The sequence below is a fragment of the Hordeum vulgare genome, chromosome 3H (genome assembly GCF_904849725.1).
Source record: "Hordeum vulgare subsp. vulgare chromosome 3H, MorexV3_pseudomolecules_assembly, whole genome shotgun sequence".
Classification (NCBI taxonomy): Eukaryota; Viridiplantae; Streptophyta; class Magnoliopsida; order Poales; family Poaceae; genus Hordeum; species Hordeum vulgare.
This window is the reverse complement of record NC_058520.1, coordinates 609,080,314-609,097,468: the sequence shown is the minus strand read 5'-3', so window position 1 is coordinate 609,097,468 and position 17,155 is coordinate 609,080,314. Positions and strand designations below refer to the sequence as shown.

Sequence of the window (17,155 nt, the reverse complement as noted above, 5' to 3'; positions counted from 1 at the left end):
CAGATCAATCAACATTAGCGAGAGTGGTGTTTTGGCTCCTAGGTGTATATACACCTATTATGAAATATGTATAAAAAACACATTTCAAAATGTTTAAAATATCTTGCTTGTACATCCGGATATCCTATGTTCGCACATAAAATTCCATTACAAAATCATTTTTTCTACCATGCATAAAAAGGATAAAGAAAATGCCGCGTGAATAGGTGTAATCATGCATCGAAAATTGTCTTGTTTGCACAAGGCATAAAAAATGTCCCTTTTCATCGAAACTTGGTGCACGCACATATAATGTCCGGATTTACACGTGGGATTTTTTCTCCAATTTTTTTTAATATTTTGAAATTTGTATTTAGAAAGTGCATATACACCTATGAGACAGGGTGAATTTCCGGACTATGAGCAGCAGCTTTATTTTTACTATGCTATATCTTCAATGAAACAAAACCCTGAAGAGTCAAAATCTTCTTGATTTCCCGTATTAGGTGACCATAAGCTGACTAGTTAGAGACTCATTTGTCAAGGAGGCAACCGAAGTGGAATTATCAAATTGGACAATAATAGGTAGTTCTGACCTTTGCAAACTCAATGTCACGCCTTCCAACTTGGCACTGATCTCTACTTCTAAGGCATCTTTGCAGTGGAATAAATATCGATATGCCGAAAATATAGGCACCCTTTGCTCACTCCTTGTTTGCTCATGGTTTGGGATGTTTGAAACGAATGTAACAATCATATTTGTCGTAGCACTTCCACATGCCTACAACAATCTTCAGCCAAAAATAAAGGAGAGGAGGCCTCCAAATTGAATACTCCCTTCGTCCGGAAATACTTGTCGTAGGAATGTATGTATCTAGATATATTTTAGTTCTAGATACATTTATTTTTATCCATTTTTGTGACAAGTAATTCCGAACGAAGGGAGTACAACATAAGAATTTGAGATTTTTAATGATGAAAGATGTATACTTTATATGTCTTGTAAATATTTGTGCTCAAGTCACTAATTAAGATGACTAAACTTCCGACTCCTTTAAGAAAAAAGGAAGTCAAGTGTAAATCCTAGCTAATTGAAAAATCAGGTTGGATCGACGATCCTGCATGAATGCACTAGAATCGACGCCCTATCTGTCCATCATGATAGAAAAGACCGAGTGACAAGGAAGTGAGATGGAGAAATTCGATCAAACAAGCAAATTTATTTCAAACTGGAAGAAACCGGAGATGTTTTGAGCAGTCAAAGAAATGTACGATCTTGGGGTGAGCTCTAAAATATGTCTACATTGCAAGTTTCATGTTTAAATGCCCGTCTTCTAAATATTTCTTGCCTTCTATAGAAACATGGTACACTTTCACGCACTTTGGAACAAAATGATTCAAGGGCCGAACTGCACTACTTGAAATAGTTATAATGAACCCATAAATCGACGGCTAACAACAATGACAGATCTAGAGGATGAAAAGCGTTGGTTGCAACCTACTCTTGGATTTTCTATTGGCTTTATATCATAGCAAAACAATAATAAGTTAAAATTATATATTGTTGACCCATCCTCACACATTGGGCTGGGTCCGCAACTACCGACAAACCGACATATTTGAATGCAGTTCGGGTTTTAAAATTGTGGTGTGAGGTCATATACGTAACATTTTGATTCACAGGGTAAAATCATGTGAGTAAAGTAGCACCAAATGATTTCTAAACTGATTAAGATGGTCAAAGGTCTTATGTTGACAACATGTGCCCAAAATCAAAATACGGCATCTGTAATCCAACCTAGACGAGCTAGACATAGACATCCATAAACCGAATCAAAAGAGAAAGAGAAAGAGAGAGAGAAAAACAGTATACGTGCACGTGAAACTGGCTTGCCCCAACACCCAACAACCATACTTTTCAATGACAGAAGAAAGTCAAAAAAGGAAAACAAAGTAGTACAAAGAGGCTGAAGCCAAATTCACCACTTCAACCCTTTTCTTCTTCTTTTGTTTGACAAAAAAGAAAGACACCCCCACCCCCACCCAAACATAAAACTCTCGAATAATAGTAATAATAATAATAAAATTTCAATTCAATAATAATATTAATGATGATAATAATAATAATAAACTTTTAGGAAGAAGAAATTCAACATAAAAGACTATAATTTTTTAAGCAAAGATAAAATAAAATTAGATAATACTAGGGCCCTGTTTGAAACCACAATAGATTATGATAATCTGAATTATAAAGATAGATTATATAATCTGGTTTATAAAAATAACCTAGATAGGCATGTTTGGATGCCAGATTATATAAACCGCAATCCAGATTTTATATTGCATAATGACCTCTCTGTCCTCTGTATTTTTTTAAAAAAGAGGAGAGCGACGGTGGCGGAAAGTAATTATCTCCAACTTGACAAGGGTAACAGGTCATTAATAATCTATAATCTGATTTTAGCGGAATAGAGTAGATTGTGAGTTTTTAATAATCTATCCATCTAGTTTTTATAATCTATGCTATAATCTGTTTTGTTTGAAGACGAATAGATTATAAAAGTTGGATTATATAATTTGAATGGTTCCAAACATGACATAGGTCGTTATAATCGTGAGCAAAGCGTAGCACCTAATCCTTGTTACCTCATCAAAGTCAATGGCTCTCACTTTTCCACTTTTAATGCAGTCCACCTGCCACCAATAGATGATAATTATCACTGTAAAGTAAAGTACTCTCCAGCTGCAAAAGGAAAATAAAAATCGGTTGTCACTGTCTCCTCCTCGACTGCTTCAACAGTCCAACCCATCCTCCTCCGACCTTCCCCTCATCCCCTCTTGGACCTTTCCCCTCCCCTCCCACGCCGCCCCCGTGGTCTTCCCCACGACCCTACCCACCCCGCCGCCGCCGCGCAGCGCGGTGCCGTCCTCCTCCCCCGCCTCCCCGCGGCTGGCCGGCGAGGTCCCGGGCTCCGAATCGCGAAAAGGTACGACCTTTCTGCCCTCCGGCGGCCGCTCCAATCCCCGGTCAGTCCCCCCGTATTTCCGGCCGCGCCGCCCAGATCCGCCCCCGCCAGCTCCCGCGGCTCCGGCCGATCCGGCGGGGGATTTCAGTTTCTTTTCCCGGTCCTGCGGCCGAAATGATTTCGCCTAACCGCGTCGTCGCCTGCTGATTACGCTCCGGGTAGGTGTTCCGGCTGCAGCGGGGGGTGAAGTATACTACCCCGGCGACGGCCGTGGGATGAGCGAGGATGGCGCCTAGAGACAGCAGCAAGGAGATGCTGCAGCGGGCCGCCGAGTCCGCCATCCGCTCCATCGGCCTCGGCTACGACGTCGCCGCCGACGTCCGGCTCAAGTTCTGCAAGCAGCGCGGCGCGCCCGACCCGTCGCTCATCGAGCTCGACCGCGATGGGACACAGGACATCGTGCTCCCCGGCAGCCTGACCACGGTCTCCGGCGTGCCCAAGTCCATCAAGTGCGACAAGGGCGAGCGGATGCGGTTCCGGTCCGATGTCCTGTCGTTCCAGCAGGTATGCTTCCTTGTATGCCTATATACTAGTAGTACTTCAGAACAAGGAAGATGATAGAATTGAACATGAGTCAATTTACCATTTCAGAACAACCTATTCTGAGTAACTAAAGCACTTTTAAGAGTAAAATCTTCCTATTCCTTGCACCACACACTGATTTTTGCCCTTCAAGGAGCACCAAACACTTTGAGGCCTGTAGAGATATGTAGAGGCCTGTGTGAATAATGTGAGGTGTATGTAGATAATGTTTTGGTCGTTACCAGATTAGAAGGTTGTCAATTATCAGGTTAGATATTTGGCAGAAAGTCCGCAGCTCTGGGATTGTATGCTTCTTTTACTGGCAGCATACCTTGGATCAGGGACTGATTTTTGCCATTTCAAAAACATATAGAAGCACCAAACAGTTGAGGCCTGCATACACGTATTCAGACAGATTTATTTTTCCAGTTTGAGTAATGCTAATAGAGGCGTATATAGATAATGTTCTGATTACCTTATTAGATAGAAGGTCCAAAATTATCAGGTTAGGCATTTAGATGAAATTATGGGATCGTAGGCTTCTACCAGTTTGCTAGCACCAGCTGGATGCTTTTTTGGCATGCAGCATGCTCTAGCCAATAGCTCCTTTCTCAGAAACATGCGAACTTCCTGTTGGCTTTTGATCCCGTAGACCAAATCACGCGGAAGCTATACACGAACGTGGAAAGCTAGCCAACGAACCAAGCAAGCAGCTTGATGGATGTAGCAATACACGCACGTATACACAGCTTGCGATCAATTGATCGATCGTCTCGACGGCTCGGAACTTAACTCAGCGACTTAAGCTAGATAGATGAAATACTTTGTATTGCTTTGATCTCTGATCTGGTACAAAAACTACACAGGGGTATACGTATATATATTGCTAAACTAGGCCTACTGCAAACCGACTCGGTTTGCAATACCACTACTAATCCTACTCGGTTTGCAATACTAACCAAATTAGGACAGGCGTGTACGTTTAGACTACAACTAGGTTAATTACTACATTCACCTCCTTAACCTTGTTGATGTGTCTTCATTGCTTGCACTCCGACTTTCTTCCTCATCTCGATGAACTTCTGTCGACCGAGGGACTTGGTGAAAATATCGGCAAGCTGGTCCTTCGTATTCACGTGCAGAACTTCTATCATCCCTTCCTCAACGCACTCCCGGATGTGGTGGAACCGGGTATCTATGTGCTTGCTCCTTTCGTGATGAACCGGATTTTTGCACAATGAGATTGCAGCTTGGTTGTCAATCTTCAATGACACCTTCTGCACCTCCCGCTTTGCAAGAATAGCTAGGAGTCTTCTCAGCCACACTGCTTGACAAGCCGCCGTGCTTGCCGCTATGTATTCTGCCTCGCATGAAGACAGTGCCACCACCTTTTGCTTCTGAGAATTCCAGCTAATCGGATTTGGGCCAAGGTAGAAAACCATGCCCGTTGTGCTCTTTCGGTCATCAACATCACCTGCCATGTCGCTATCTGAATATCCACGAAGGATCAATCATTCCTTTCCCTTTTTGTACGTGCAACCAAGATTAATGGTGCCTTTCACATAGCGTAGAATTTGATTGACCGCGCTCATGTGTTCGGTTGTCGGATTCTCCATGAAACGACTCACGATCCCAACTGAATACGCCAAGTCAGGTTGGGTATGCACCAAATATCTCAGGCTGCCCACAACGCTTCGATACATTGTGGTGTCCACCGGCGGATTTGAGCTACGCTTGCTCAACTTGTGACGTTGGTCCATTGGAACTTGTGTCGCGTAGCAATCTGACATGCCACACTTGTCCAATAACTTGACCGCGTAAGCCGATTGACATAGGGAAATCTCTCCGGAGCTTTGCTTCACTTCGATGCCCAAGTAATAGCTGAGTAATCCCAGATCACTCATGCTAAACTTGTTCTTCATTTGCGCCTTGAAACGTTCAATTTCTTGTACGCTATCTCCGGCGATAATCAGATCGTCGACATAAACTCCAACTAGCAGGTTTGAGCCTTTGGAGTTCTTTGTATAGACTGCGTGCTCGAGGGGACATCTCTTGAACCCGAGCGAGACCAGACTTCGGTCTAACGTTGAGTTCCAAGCTCTTGGCGTTTGCTTCAACCCGTAAAGTGCCTTCTTGAGCTTGTAAACTTTCCCTTCTTCGCCTTTCTTCTCGTAGCCAAGGGGTTGTTCCACGTACACTTCTTCTGTGAGATCGCCGTTGAGGAAAGCGGATTTAACATCCATATGGTCAACCTTCCAATCCTCTTGTGCTGCCAAAGCTAGGAGCACTCTCACCATCTCGATTCGAGCAACTGGTGCAAACACCTCATCATAGTCAACTCCTTGACGTTGAACGTAGCCCTTTGCAACGAGTTTTGCCTTGTACTTCACAATGGCACCCTGTGTGTCCTTCTTTAACTTGTAAACCCACTTCAAACCTATCGCCTTTTGGTTTGGAGGACGGGTTACCAAAGTCCACGTGCCATTGCTCTCAATCGCCTTCATCTCCTCATCCATGGCGTGCGTCCAGCTAGGACTTCTGCTCGCCTCTACGAAGTTCGCCGGCTCCTCAACTCCGAACAGACATAGTCCGGAGTACTGGAGCGTAACTGGCTTTGTGTACTTGTAGACTTTCTTGAGGGTCTTGTAGCGACGAGGCCCTGAGGAGTCCGTTGTGGCTTGCGAAGGAGGCGACACAAATTGTGTCGGTGTTGATGCACTTGAGGAAGACGGCTGAGACCCTGGTGTGTCATCGACATCCGTGTCGTCGGCGTAGTCGTCGTGACCGTGACCATCATCTTGATTGTCGTCGTCATTATGCGCCTCGTTGTCGATGTTGTCGTCGAGATCTCCGTCTGTGTCGTGCGCGGCGTTGTCGCTATCTCCTTGCGACCTATGCGCGTCGTCGTCGGTGTCGGCACCATGATGATCACTACCATTGTGGTCACCTTGGTTGGGCGTCTTGCCAACCACCTGGACATCTTCTCCTGCATCATCGTCAGTTGGAAATTCAACTGCAAATATGCTACTGTTTGGAGCATCGTCGGCTCCGGCGCTCCAATTCCACGCTTGGTTTTCTTCAAACACGACGTCGCGTGAAATCCGTAGACGCTTGGTTTGTGGATCGTAGAAACGGTATGCCTTGGTGCCAGAACTGCTCTCGTATCCGATGAACACCATCTTGGTGCTACGATCGGCAAGCTTTGAGAGATGTGGCTCCGCCGTCTTCACATGTGCCACGCACCCGAACGTCCGTAGATGAGACACATTCGGCTTACGTCCGTAAATTGCTTCATACGGAGTCTTGCCGATCACCGCCTTCGTTGGAGCTCGGTTGAGAAGATAGACCGCCGTCGAGACAACTTCTCTCCAAAAAATCCCCGGCAGGTTCTTGCTCTTGAGTAAACTCCTTGCCATGTCAACGACGGTTCGATTGCGCCTTTCAACAACCCCATTCTGCTGCGGCGTGTAAGGTGCCGTGAGGAACCTCTTTATGCCAATCTTCTCGCAGTAGTCGTTGAACTCATTCGACGTAAACTCTCCGCCGCGATCTGTCCGTAGAGCGCGAACCTTCAACTTGTGTTCCATCTCTGTTGCAGCCTTCAACTTCTTGAACGCTTCAAACGCCTCATCTTTAGATCGTAGGAGAATGACCCACATATATCTCGAGTAGTCGTCTACCACAAGGAAGAAATACTTCTTTCCAGCGTGAGTTGCCGGGGTGATAGGGCCACATAGATCACCATGGAGCAGCTCGAGTGCATCACTTGCACGATAGGTAGACTGAGCAGGGAATGGCCTGCGGTGCTGTTTTCCAACCAAGCACCCGTCACATACTCGATCAACATGGTCGATAACTGGCATCCCAGATACCATCTCCATCTTTGACATCTTCTTCAAGGCGTAGAAGTTAACGTGTCCAAATCTAGCATGCCATAACCACGAATCATCATCACTCTTGGCAAGCCAACACTCCGGTTGAGATTGATCAAGGTTGAGGATATAGAGCCTATTCCGTGTGCGATTAACACGAGCTAGCACGTTTCGGAGGTTGTCGAAGATCGTCATCACTCCGCTCTCAATATTCACCTTGCATCCATTCTCGTCAAGCTTCCCAATAGAGATGATGTTGTTGCGAAGCCGTGGGATGTAGTACACTCCGGTGAGTATGCGATGTTCGCCTGTGAGACCCTCGAAGAGGACAGATCCTTGCCCACAAATCTCCACATTTGAACCATCACCAAACTTGACCGAGCCTTCAACATCATATTCCAGCTCGAGAAATTTCTCCTTGCATCCCGTCATGTGGTTACTGGCACCCGTGTCGAGATACCACGATACGTTGTGATCCCCGGATAACTTAGGTGTCACATTCTTCTCATGAAGTAGCACCTTTCGGCTTGGTTTCACAACCACTGTTTCAGCGAGATCACAAACTTCGGCCATCAGAAGACCTGGACCTTCGTCTTCCAGCTTTGCCAAATTTGCCTTGATCTCCCGCTTGTTAGGCTTCGAACAATCCTTTGCAAAGTGACCCATCTTGTTGCAGTTATAGCACTTGACCTCGGACATATCCAAGTTCCGTTGCTTCCGCCCTTTAGATCGGTCAGCCTTACCACGACCTTGTGGTTTGCCTTTTCCTTTGCCTTCTCCGGTTTGTCCGCCGCGCGTTGCGTTGCTTGAGCCTTCGTTGCCATCACGCCTTCCTTTGCTACTTGGGGACTCCCAATCTGCACGCGAGTACATGAGTTGGTCACTACCTCCTCCGTTGCCTTTTCGACAGCCACGAGCATTCTCTTCCCACGTCCGCAGGCGTCCGATCGCCTCCGTTATAGTCATGTCGTCGATGTCGTAAAGCTGCTCGAGCGTGCCGATGATGTACGTGAATTTGTCAGTCACTGAACTGAAAAATTTCTCCACAATCTCGGTCTCCTCGAGCTTTGCACCAAGCGCGCGGATCTCTCCCACCAAAGTAGTAAGACGCATGGCATAGTCGTTCACCGATTCAGTTTCCTCCATCTGCAACTTGTGAAATTGGCGCTTTAGCACTTGTGCCCGAGCCTTGGTGACACGATCTTCTCCGATCCTCATCTCCTTGAGTGCGTTCCACGCCTCTCTTGCCGTCTCGAACTCCGCCAATGTCATTAGCACGGAATCCGGCACGGACTGGGCTATGGCGGCCATGGCACCTTCGTCGGACTCGTCATCGACGTCGTCGTCCGTGATTGCCTGCCACACTCGAAGGGTTCGGAGAATAATCTTCATCTTCACCGCCCACACGCCGTAGTTGGCGTCGGTGAGCATCGGGTACTGGATGGGGATGTTGCGATGCGCCTGGACGTTGGCGCCGCTCGTTCCTCCACCACTGGTTGCTGACTTGACGCCCTTCTTCACCTTGTCGCCGTTCTTGTTCGCCTTGGCACCGCCGCTGCCGGACTTGACCGACTCAGCGTCGCTGTCCGTCATCGTAGATCGTAGATCGTCGAGGCTCTAGATACCAATTGTTGGCTTTTGATCCCGTAGACCAAATCACGCGGAAGCTATACACGAACGTGGAAAGCTAGCCAACCAACCAAGCAAGCAGCTTGATGGATGTAGCAATACACGCACGTATACACAGCTTGCGATCAATTGATCGATCGTCTCGACGGCTCGGAACTTAACTCAGCGACTTAAGCTAGATAGATGAAATACTTTGTATTGCTTTGATCTCTGATCTGGTACAAAAACTACACAGGGGTATACGTATATATATTGCTAAACTAGGCCTACTGCAAACCGACTCGGTTTGCAATACCACTACTAATCCTACTCGGTTTGCAATACTAACCAAATTAGGACAGACGTGTACGTTTAGACTACAACTAGGTTAATTACTACACTTCCCATGATAGGTTTGTCCATTTCCACCTTGGAGGGCAGGAGTTCAGTTGTGATGGTGTTCTAGTATCGCACGGGATTATGGTTTATGTGCTGCAGAAGCATGAGATGTACCTTGTTTTTCTTATTTTCTATGCTTGGCGATTTGTATAGCATCTCTCCTACTGAATATTGTGTTTCGCTAGTACAACCTTATGTCCCTGTCATGTGTTTCCTTCCAAACCTGTCAGGGAAGCTGTCAACCTGCTTTAAATAATGTTTGTGTTGTGTTTACAATGTTCAGAGAAAAAATAGCTACCTTTCTCAAATTATGAAGCATTTTGCAGATGTCCGAGCAATTCAACCGGGAGTTATCTTTGTCTGGAAAGATACCATCTGGCCTGTTCAATAGCATGTTTGAATTTACTGGCTCCTGGCAGAAAGATGCTGCGAGTACCAAGACACTTGCTTTCGACGGTTGGTGTATCACACTATATACTGTTGCACTCTCGAAGGCACAAATTGTACTACGAGATCATGTTAAGCAGGCTGTTCCATCAACCTGGGAGCCTGCTGCTTTGGCAAGGTTAGAACCATATTTTATTCACTCATACCCAAAATCATGTATTCATTGAAAATAAGATAGGCCTCTGTCTTCTTGCTCCTTCAGTGAAATCCTGATAGAATGATAGCATCTATTTTTGACTGCCATTTTTCTGAATTTTGTATGATACATTCATGTCTGATGGGTGGGTTATCTGAGCACCGACTCCTTGAAAGCTGCCCTCTAATGCCAGTTTTAGTCCTTGCAATTTTCATGTGAGATCTGAGCATATGTAAATAGTATCAGTTTGCTTTTCTACAGCCAGCTTTCTAAGCATGTACATTCGAATTGGATGGACACTGTTCTTGTCATTTTGCCTAAGTTCGTAAATCTGAACTTCAACCTTAACTGCTCAACCTTGCAGGTTTATTCAAAAATTTGGGACACATATAGTTGTTGGTGTAAAAATGGGCGGGAAGGATGTAATTTATTTGAAACAACAGCATTCATCAAGCTTGCAAGCTGTTGATGTTCAAAAACGATTAAAGGAGATGTCTGACAGGAGATTTCTTGATGCAAATGGGCAATCTGACATTAGTTTCAGGGATACGTATGGGAAGGAGGATAAGGTATTACTCTAGCCTCTAAACTTTTATTGGTCTTCGTCTTTCCCTTGCATATTTTCTATTCAATATTAATGATCATTTAACCGTATCTAGCCATAGCATAATCCGCCACTTGCACAATATTTTATTTTTACAATCCATGTCTGTAGTTTGGCAGTACCCAAGGGACTTCAGCTTTTGATAACTGAAAGTAGATCACAGACTAGCTCCAAGTTCATTAATTTGAATTTTCGAAATTGACATGCCCACCTACCATCTGTACATGTGCCAATAGCCATACAGCAGACATAGTGAGGGCCGAGGCATTTGCCAATAGCTTTATTTTCCACCTCTTTATTCCAAGAGGCAAGAGTTATTCATGTATAGGTTGTTCACTTGAATTCGAACATCACACCTTAATGTTTATGGCAGTCATATGTCTTGGTATAAAAGGTGCTGTTGTGTTTTTCTTAGCTCGGTGATTTATGTTTTTTTGTGCCGTGCAGACTGACAGAAGAGAGCAGCGACTGAGATTTGTGGAGTCAAGCCCACTAAATTCTTATGCTTCGAAGGAGGTATAGTTCTTTGTGTTGATGTAATGTATGGTTGTTCATAGAAGAAGTGTTATTTATGTTTATTCTCTGTGATAATCTCAGGATTTGGTAATGATGCCTAAGCGAAGAGGTGGAAAGGATAGAGATATGATCTCTCACAGCGAGTGGCTGACTAGTGTTCAAGCAGAACCTGATGTTATTTCAATGTCTTTTATACCTATTACTTCATTGTTGAATGGAGTTCCTGGTAGTGGATTTCTGAATCATGCAATTAATCTGTACCTTCGTTGTAAGTACAAGTTCTGACTCTTTCAAACTTGCTGAATAATTTATTCATCTCTCAGCTCTTAACCTATAAACATGAAATGTTGAAAGTTGAAACTGCATAATTAGTAATAATATTAAGAAACGTTTTGATCTTTAGCCCTAGTAATTTAGTTGCGTTTTAATTCTGGGTATTTCAAAATAAGGTCTCTCTTTGTCCTCCCTTTTTCTCCTACAGCTTCCTTGCCATTGATTTATAGTTCATCATAGTGTGTAGAGTTAGGGTTACAGGGAAAGAACTTGTGTTTTTCGCAATGTATTTGGGTGTAAGTTTTCTAGTCTATTCAGGACTTTAGAACCTGCACCCTTGGCCACCCTAATGGTCAAATGAGGAAAGGGTGCTGGGTTTTTTCTTTCACAAACAAAGTCCCTATTGTTTAGATTATAAGGAAATAGTTTTCTTGGGTGATATTTATTAGAAAATAGTTGTCGTTTATAGCTCTGTTCACCGACTTCACTTATATATTTTCTGTTGGGCAAAAATACTACACTCTATTTTAGCTTATGATCAACATCATCAGCCTGCTTCTGTGAGGCACCATCTTCTTCTGGGTGTTTTCGGTCATCTTTAATATACTTTATATTTGTGTTTCAATCTGGAGTCCTAATAATGGCATAAATTTCTAGTCTCTGCAAATGAGCCATAAAAGAAATATAGAAATGTGCCAGTTTCAAGGAAAATCTCTATTTAATGTAATGTGCGGATTGCAATCTTTTGAAGCTACATGTTTGTCACCATCCTATCATTAGGTCATAAACGAAAAAGCAAGCTAGCAAACATCGTTTTGCACAGCAAATAATGTGATGGGTGATGTATTCATAACAAGGTGATATATTTGAATTCCATACAGATAAGCCCCCAGTTGAGGAATTGCACCAGTTTTTGGAGTTCCAGCTTCCAAGGCAGTGGGCACCAGTTTATAGTGACCTCCCTCTCGGTCCTCAGAGGAAAAAGCAAAGCAGTGCATCTTTGCCAGTAAATTTTATTGGTCCAACACTTTATGTTTGTACCAACATGGTATGCACACTTTTCCTTTTGCCATAACTGAAACATTGTTCATGTATCTATTTCCTTGTTTTTATCCTTTTTACATCGCCATAGAAAGTAGGCATAGGTTAGGCTAAGTGTTGGAGATAAAATACTCCCTGTTTATTTGACCATTCAAATTCTTATTCTATTGTGCAGAGAATTTATAGTGCTTATCATTCCATAAACAACCTGGTCAGCTTAGACAGTTGATCTATCTGATGATAACCAGCTGATGCTATTGTATGTTGCAACTCACAACTGAAGTCATTTCACATGTCTAGATAAATATGAACCAATTATTAGTTTATTACTCAAGACTCAAAAGCGAGATCTAGATAGAGGGATAAGATAATGCATTTCCAGAGTGAAAACAACGGTACAGAGGGTATAATATGTGGTACGTACTTGCAATGATAAATGGATCAAAAGTTTAGTGGGAAAACTCTAGCTTGCAATTGTGAAGTACAAAATCCTGACACTGGAAAAATATTTTAGCCTAGTACTCTGTAAATCCAACCCTGGTGGCTATCAAAACTGGAACTGCTGGTATTCTATTCGGCATTGCATCAATCACATTTATCTTGTATTTGTGAATGTCATGATTGACTATTGATAGTTCCATTTGGGGGTTATGAAAACACGGTAGCAGGGGATATGCAGATTCTGTCAAATTGATAATTTAGGAATTTTAAAATTCCTTCATGAACTCGTTATTGTTACAAGTTGTCAATCAAGAGTTCACACTGCATACAGAGTATACTAGCTTATTATATTTGACAGTTTCCATTCACTTTGTGGGGTTCGATGATATATCTATGTATTTTTCTTCCATCGTTTGAGTAGCTTTTCACTTTGGCGCAGGTTGACGTGGGTAAAAGACCAATCACGGGACTCCGGTTGTTTCTTGAAGGAAAGAAGAGCAACAAATTAGCTATCCATCTCCAACATCTTTGTTCTCTTCCTCAGATCATCCAGCTCGAGGACGACCCTTACAATAGCCAAACTCCAGAACCATTTGACCGCAAATATGTGGAACCAATAGGATCATGGAAGCGCTTCTCCCATGTCTGCACAGCGCCAGTGGAGTCAGAGGATGCCTCCATCGTCACGGGAGCACGGCTAGAAGTGATCAGCCAGGGCTTCAAGAAAATACTTTTCCTCCGACTGCACTTCTCCAAGGTCGTGAACGCCCATGCTGTTAGGCAGCCCGAGTGGGAGGGGTCCCCAAACCTGATCCAGAAATCGGGCCTCATCTCGACGCTCATCAGTACACACTTCTCCACGGCTGTCCAGAAGCCGATGCCCCGCCCCGCCGACGTAAACATCAACTCGGCAGTGTACCCCGGCGGGCCGCCCGCCCCGGTGCAGCCCCCGAAGCTGCTCAAGTTCGTGGACACGACGGAGATGGTGCGTGGGCCACAGGACCTGCCGGGGTACTGGGTGGTCTCCGGCGCTAAGCTACACCTAGAGAGGGGCAAGATATCCCTGCGGGTGCGCTACTCACTGCTGACGGCCATGCTGCCCGACGACGAAGAGTACGCGCTCGACGATGAATTCTAGGTGCCCGGTGATGAATTCTAGGTGCCCCGAGAAAACAAGCGGAAACGACCTAGACATCATCGTCATCCCTTCATTTGTTATGTGCAGCTGACCATGAGGGTGCAGACGGGCGAAAGATTTAGAGTTTTCATTGCCTCAGTGCTCTTTGCTGTTGGTTTCTGTTGTATACAGTTTATGGGTTTTCGCCGGAATGAGTGCTGTTTCCTGAAATGGAGGGAGAAAAAGGAAATTTGTTATTTGTGGTGTGGACTTCAGTTGACTAGGTTAGATGACAGATCAAATTATTTGTATATATACAAAATGCAACAGGGAAACTGTTTTGGTTTTGCATTGTCAAAAGATTCAGCTGTTTAAGAAAATTGTTGTTGTGTTGTGGACTTGAGTATTTTTCATGCATTTGCCCAAGAATTGCTAAAATCGGTGTTTGCTGCAATCGTTTTTCCAGAAATGCAATGTAATTTGTTTCTGAACTTAGTGATTCAATCGATATATCTGGTCCTGCTTGTGACGTGCTCTTTAAAACTTTCTTTATCGTGCTGGAGTACATAAGAAAAAACAGAGCTCGTTCTCAGTTCTATAATAGCCAATAGGATAAGAAATTGAAAGAGACATTCTCAGAAAGATATGCTATGACCATGTTTGTCCAAAAGCAATTTGAATCGGCATGAATGTCATGGAAATTTTGTACTTCCTTCTATCCATATCACTTGTTGCTTAAATGGATGTCTCTAGACGTATTTAAGTGCTAGACATATACATTTGAGCGACAAATAATATAAAAAGTATTTGTCATCTTTTAAGAGGGTATTTTAAAGATTCCAAAGAAATAATTGCACATATACATATACTTGTAGATATTTGAGCCAAAGTTTTTTTTGCTTCTCAATCATTTATGACCGCTCGTACTTAATTAGACATTGTGTCTATTTAATATACAGGAAAGTTGTGATTGTACTACCATACCACTGTAACCTTTTATCCTGGCCGTCCATTTTTCTATAAAGTTCATACATTAAAGCTTCTTTTTTTGTTTTTCAAAAAAAAAAAAAAAACATTTGAGTTCGGAACTCTGTAGACACACAAGTTATGTTTCATCAGAAAAATCGGAAACACCTTATTACAAAGAGTGACATTTGTGTATAGTTGATCTGCAAAGTTTCAAGGTCAACGTTCTCTTGTTTGAAAAAAATCCAAATGGAAAATTTATATACAAGGAGAGCATAAAACTTGACGCAATCTAGACCGTCAAGATAGAGGGTACAGTAGTATTGGAGTACAACAAACCCAGTCTTCTACGTGACGTGTGGATTTGGTGCGGAAAATGAATCAAATCACCACATGTTGTTTTCTGTGTCTAGCTGCAAAAGACATGTAGACTCGGTAATATTAGTTAATTTAACATGTGAAGTTCTCACTAAACTTGTGATGTTGGGCATTTGAAAGTCTCACTAGACTTCCTTTTTTTTTGCGAAAAAAACTTTCAATCTATTCATCTTCAACCACGGTAGTACGACGAAAACTAGTATGAAAGATACCGATAACTCTTGGTCGCAGTGGCGGACCTACGTTAGGACTTATGGGGGCAGCTGCCCCCACTTGATTTTTTGTACCGGTTTATAGGGTAGGATACGGTTCATTAGTGCCCCCAGTAAGTCTAATGACCTGCCCCCACTAAGCTTATCCTTTGTGTATTTTTTAAAGCGCAAACATAACAATATTAGTCATTAGGCCCAGGACTGATTAGGCCCATCAAATAGGAATTAGTACGTACAAGGTTTCAGCCGGTCAGGCACGTTACGCACGTAGCTCAGCCGGTCAGCGGTCAACCTCTGCGGCGCTGCCTATCCTTAGTATCCTATACGCACGCAACGCAGTCCCCTGCCCCTGACGCAACGCAAACCACCGCGCAGCCGCATAGTGGCCGCCTCGCCTGTTCGCTGCGCCTGCGCCGTGCTGCCGGCCGACGGCCGCCGCCCCAATCGCCCTTCCTTCACAGCGAAAGTTGCACTGGGCATCGGCAGCACTGGACAATCTCATCTTTTGTGATTCCCTAATTTCAAATTTTCAATTGAGATCAAGATTGAGGTAAACCCTAATCTCTATAAACTTTTTCTCAAACTTTTTTGTTCGTTTGCTTCTATGGCAAAGACAATCTTAGCCTTGTTAACTTGTGTATATAATAAATACAGGGAATCTAATCAGCTAATGGAGAGATTTTTTCAAAAATCAACAAGTTCTAGTACTAAGATGCCTGAACTAGTTGATTTAGACAAACTTCCTAGGGATCCATCTAAGAGGAAAAGGATTGTAGATTACAATCCCAATCAACATGAGGATATAAGAAGGAAGTACTTGATGTGGGGGCCCCATCGACCTCTTCCTAAAAAATTTAAGCCAGGGATGTTTGGAAAAACCAATAGGTATTTTAATCCTGATTGGTATGAGGATTATGGTGGTAATTGGCTAGAGTATTGTGAGGCAGAGGACAAGGCATATTGCTTGTGTTGCTATTTATTTAGGGACAACATCACAGGAAACGAACTTGGGCATGATGCATTTATAGTAGATGGTTTTCACAACTGGAAGAAGCCAGAAAGATTTCTGACTCATGTAGGTGATCGCAACAGTTTCCACAATAGAGCAGTAAAAAACTGCGAGGATCTATTAAATATAGATCAATCAATCCCCGCAGCCTTATAGAAGCAAACTGAAATTGAGAAAATTGAGCATCTTATTCGGGTCAATGCTGCAATTGATGTTTGTCGATACTTGTTGCATCAGGGACAATCATTTCGTGGTCATGATGAATCAGAGGATTCGGTAAACAAAGGTAACTATCTACAGTTGATGGACTATACTATTAGTCAGAATGAAGTTGTAGCCGAGGCATTCAAAAATGCCCCACATAATAATCAGATGTTGTCTCCAAAAATCTTATCATGTATTTTGCAAGAAATTGGGAGTGATGTGTTCAGCTTATTGGTTGACGAGTATCGAGATATTTCTGACAAAGAACAAATGGCATTGGTTCTACGTTACGTGAGTGGTGGATTGTCATATGAGAGGTTTGTAGGTGTTGTTCACGTTGAGGAGACAACATCTATTTTTCTCAAGTCCAAAATTGATTTCATGATTGCAAAGTTTGGTTTGAGT

General features: G+C 43.4%; 1 protein-coding gene across 2 annotated transcripts; it reads left to right on the top strand.

Moving 5' to 3' along the window:
* Positions 1–2,722: 2,722 nt before the first annotated feature.
* On the top strand, positions 2,723–14,375 carry LOC123445618 (MACPF domain-containing protein At4g24290). Of its 2 annotated transcripts, XM_045122627.1 has the most exons (8): positions 2,723–2,966; positions 3,168–3,509; positions 9,733–9,971; positions 10,354–10,558; positions 11,041–11,109; positions 11,191–11,377; positions 12,264–12,430; positions 13,304–14,375. In XM_045122627.1, the coding sequence occupies exons 2-8, from the start codon at positions 3,231–3,233 to the stop codon at positions 14,000–14,002; spliced, it is 1,845 nt and encodes a 614-aa protein (XP_044978562.1). In that variant the 5' UTR covers positions 2,723–2,966; positions 3,168–3,230; the 3' UTR covers positions 14,003–14,375. The 2 variants fall into 2 exon arrangements, with proteins under 2 accessions (XP_044978562.1, XP_044978563.1); XM_045122628.1 differs by lacking the exons at positions 2,723–2,966; positions 3,168–3,509 and adding an exon at positions 4,585–4,718.
* Positions 14,376–17,155: the final 2,780 nt, after the last annotated feature.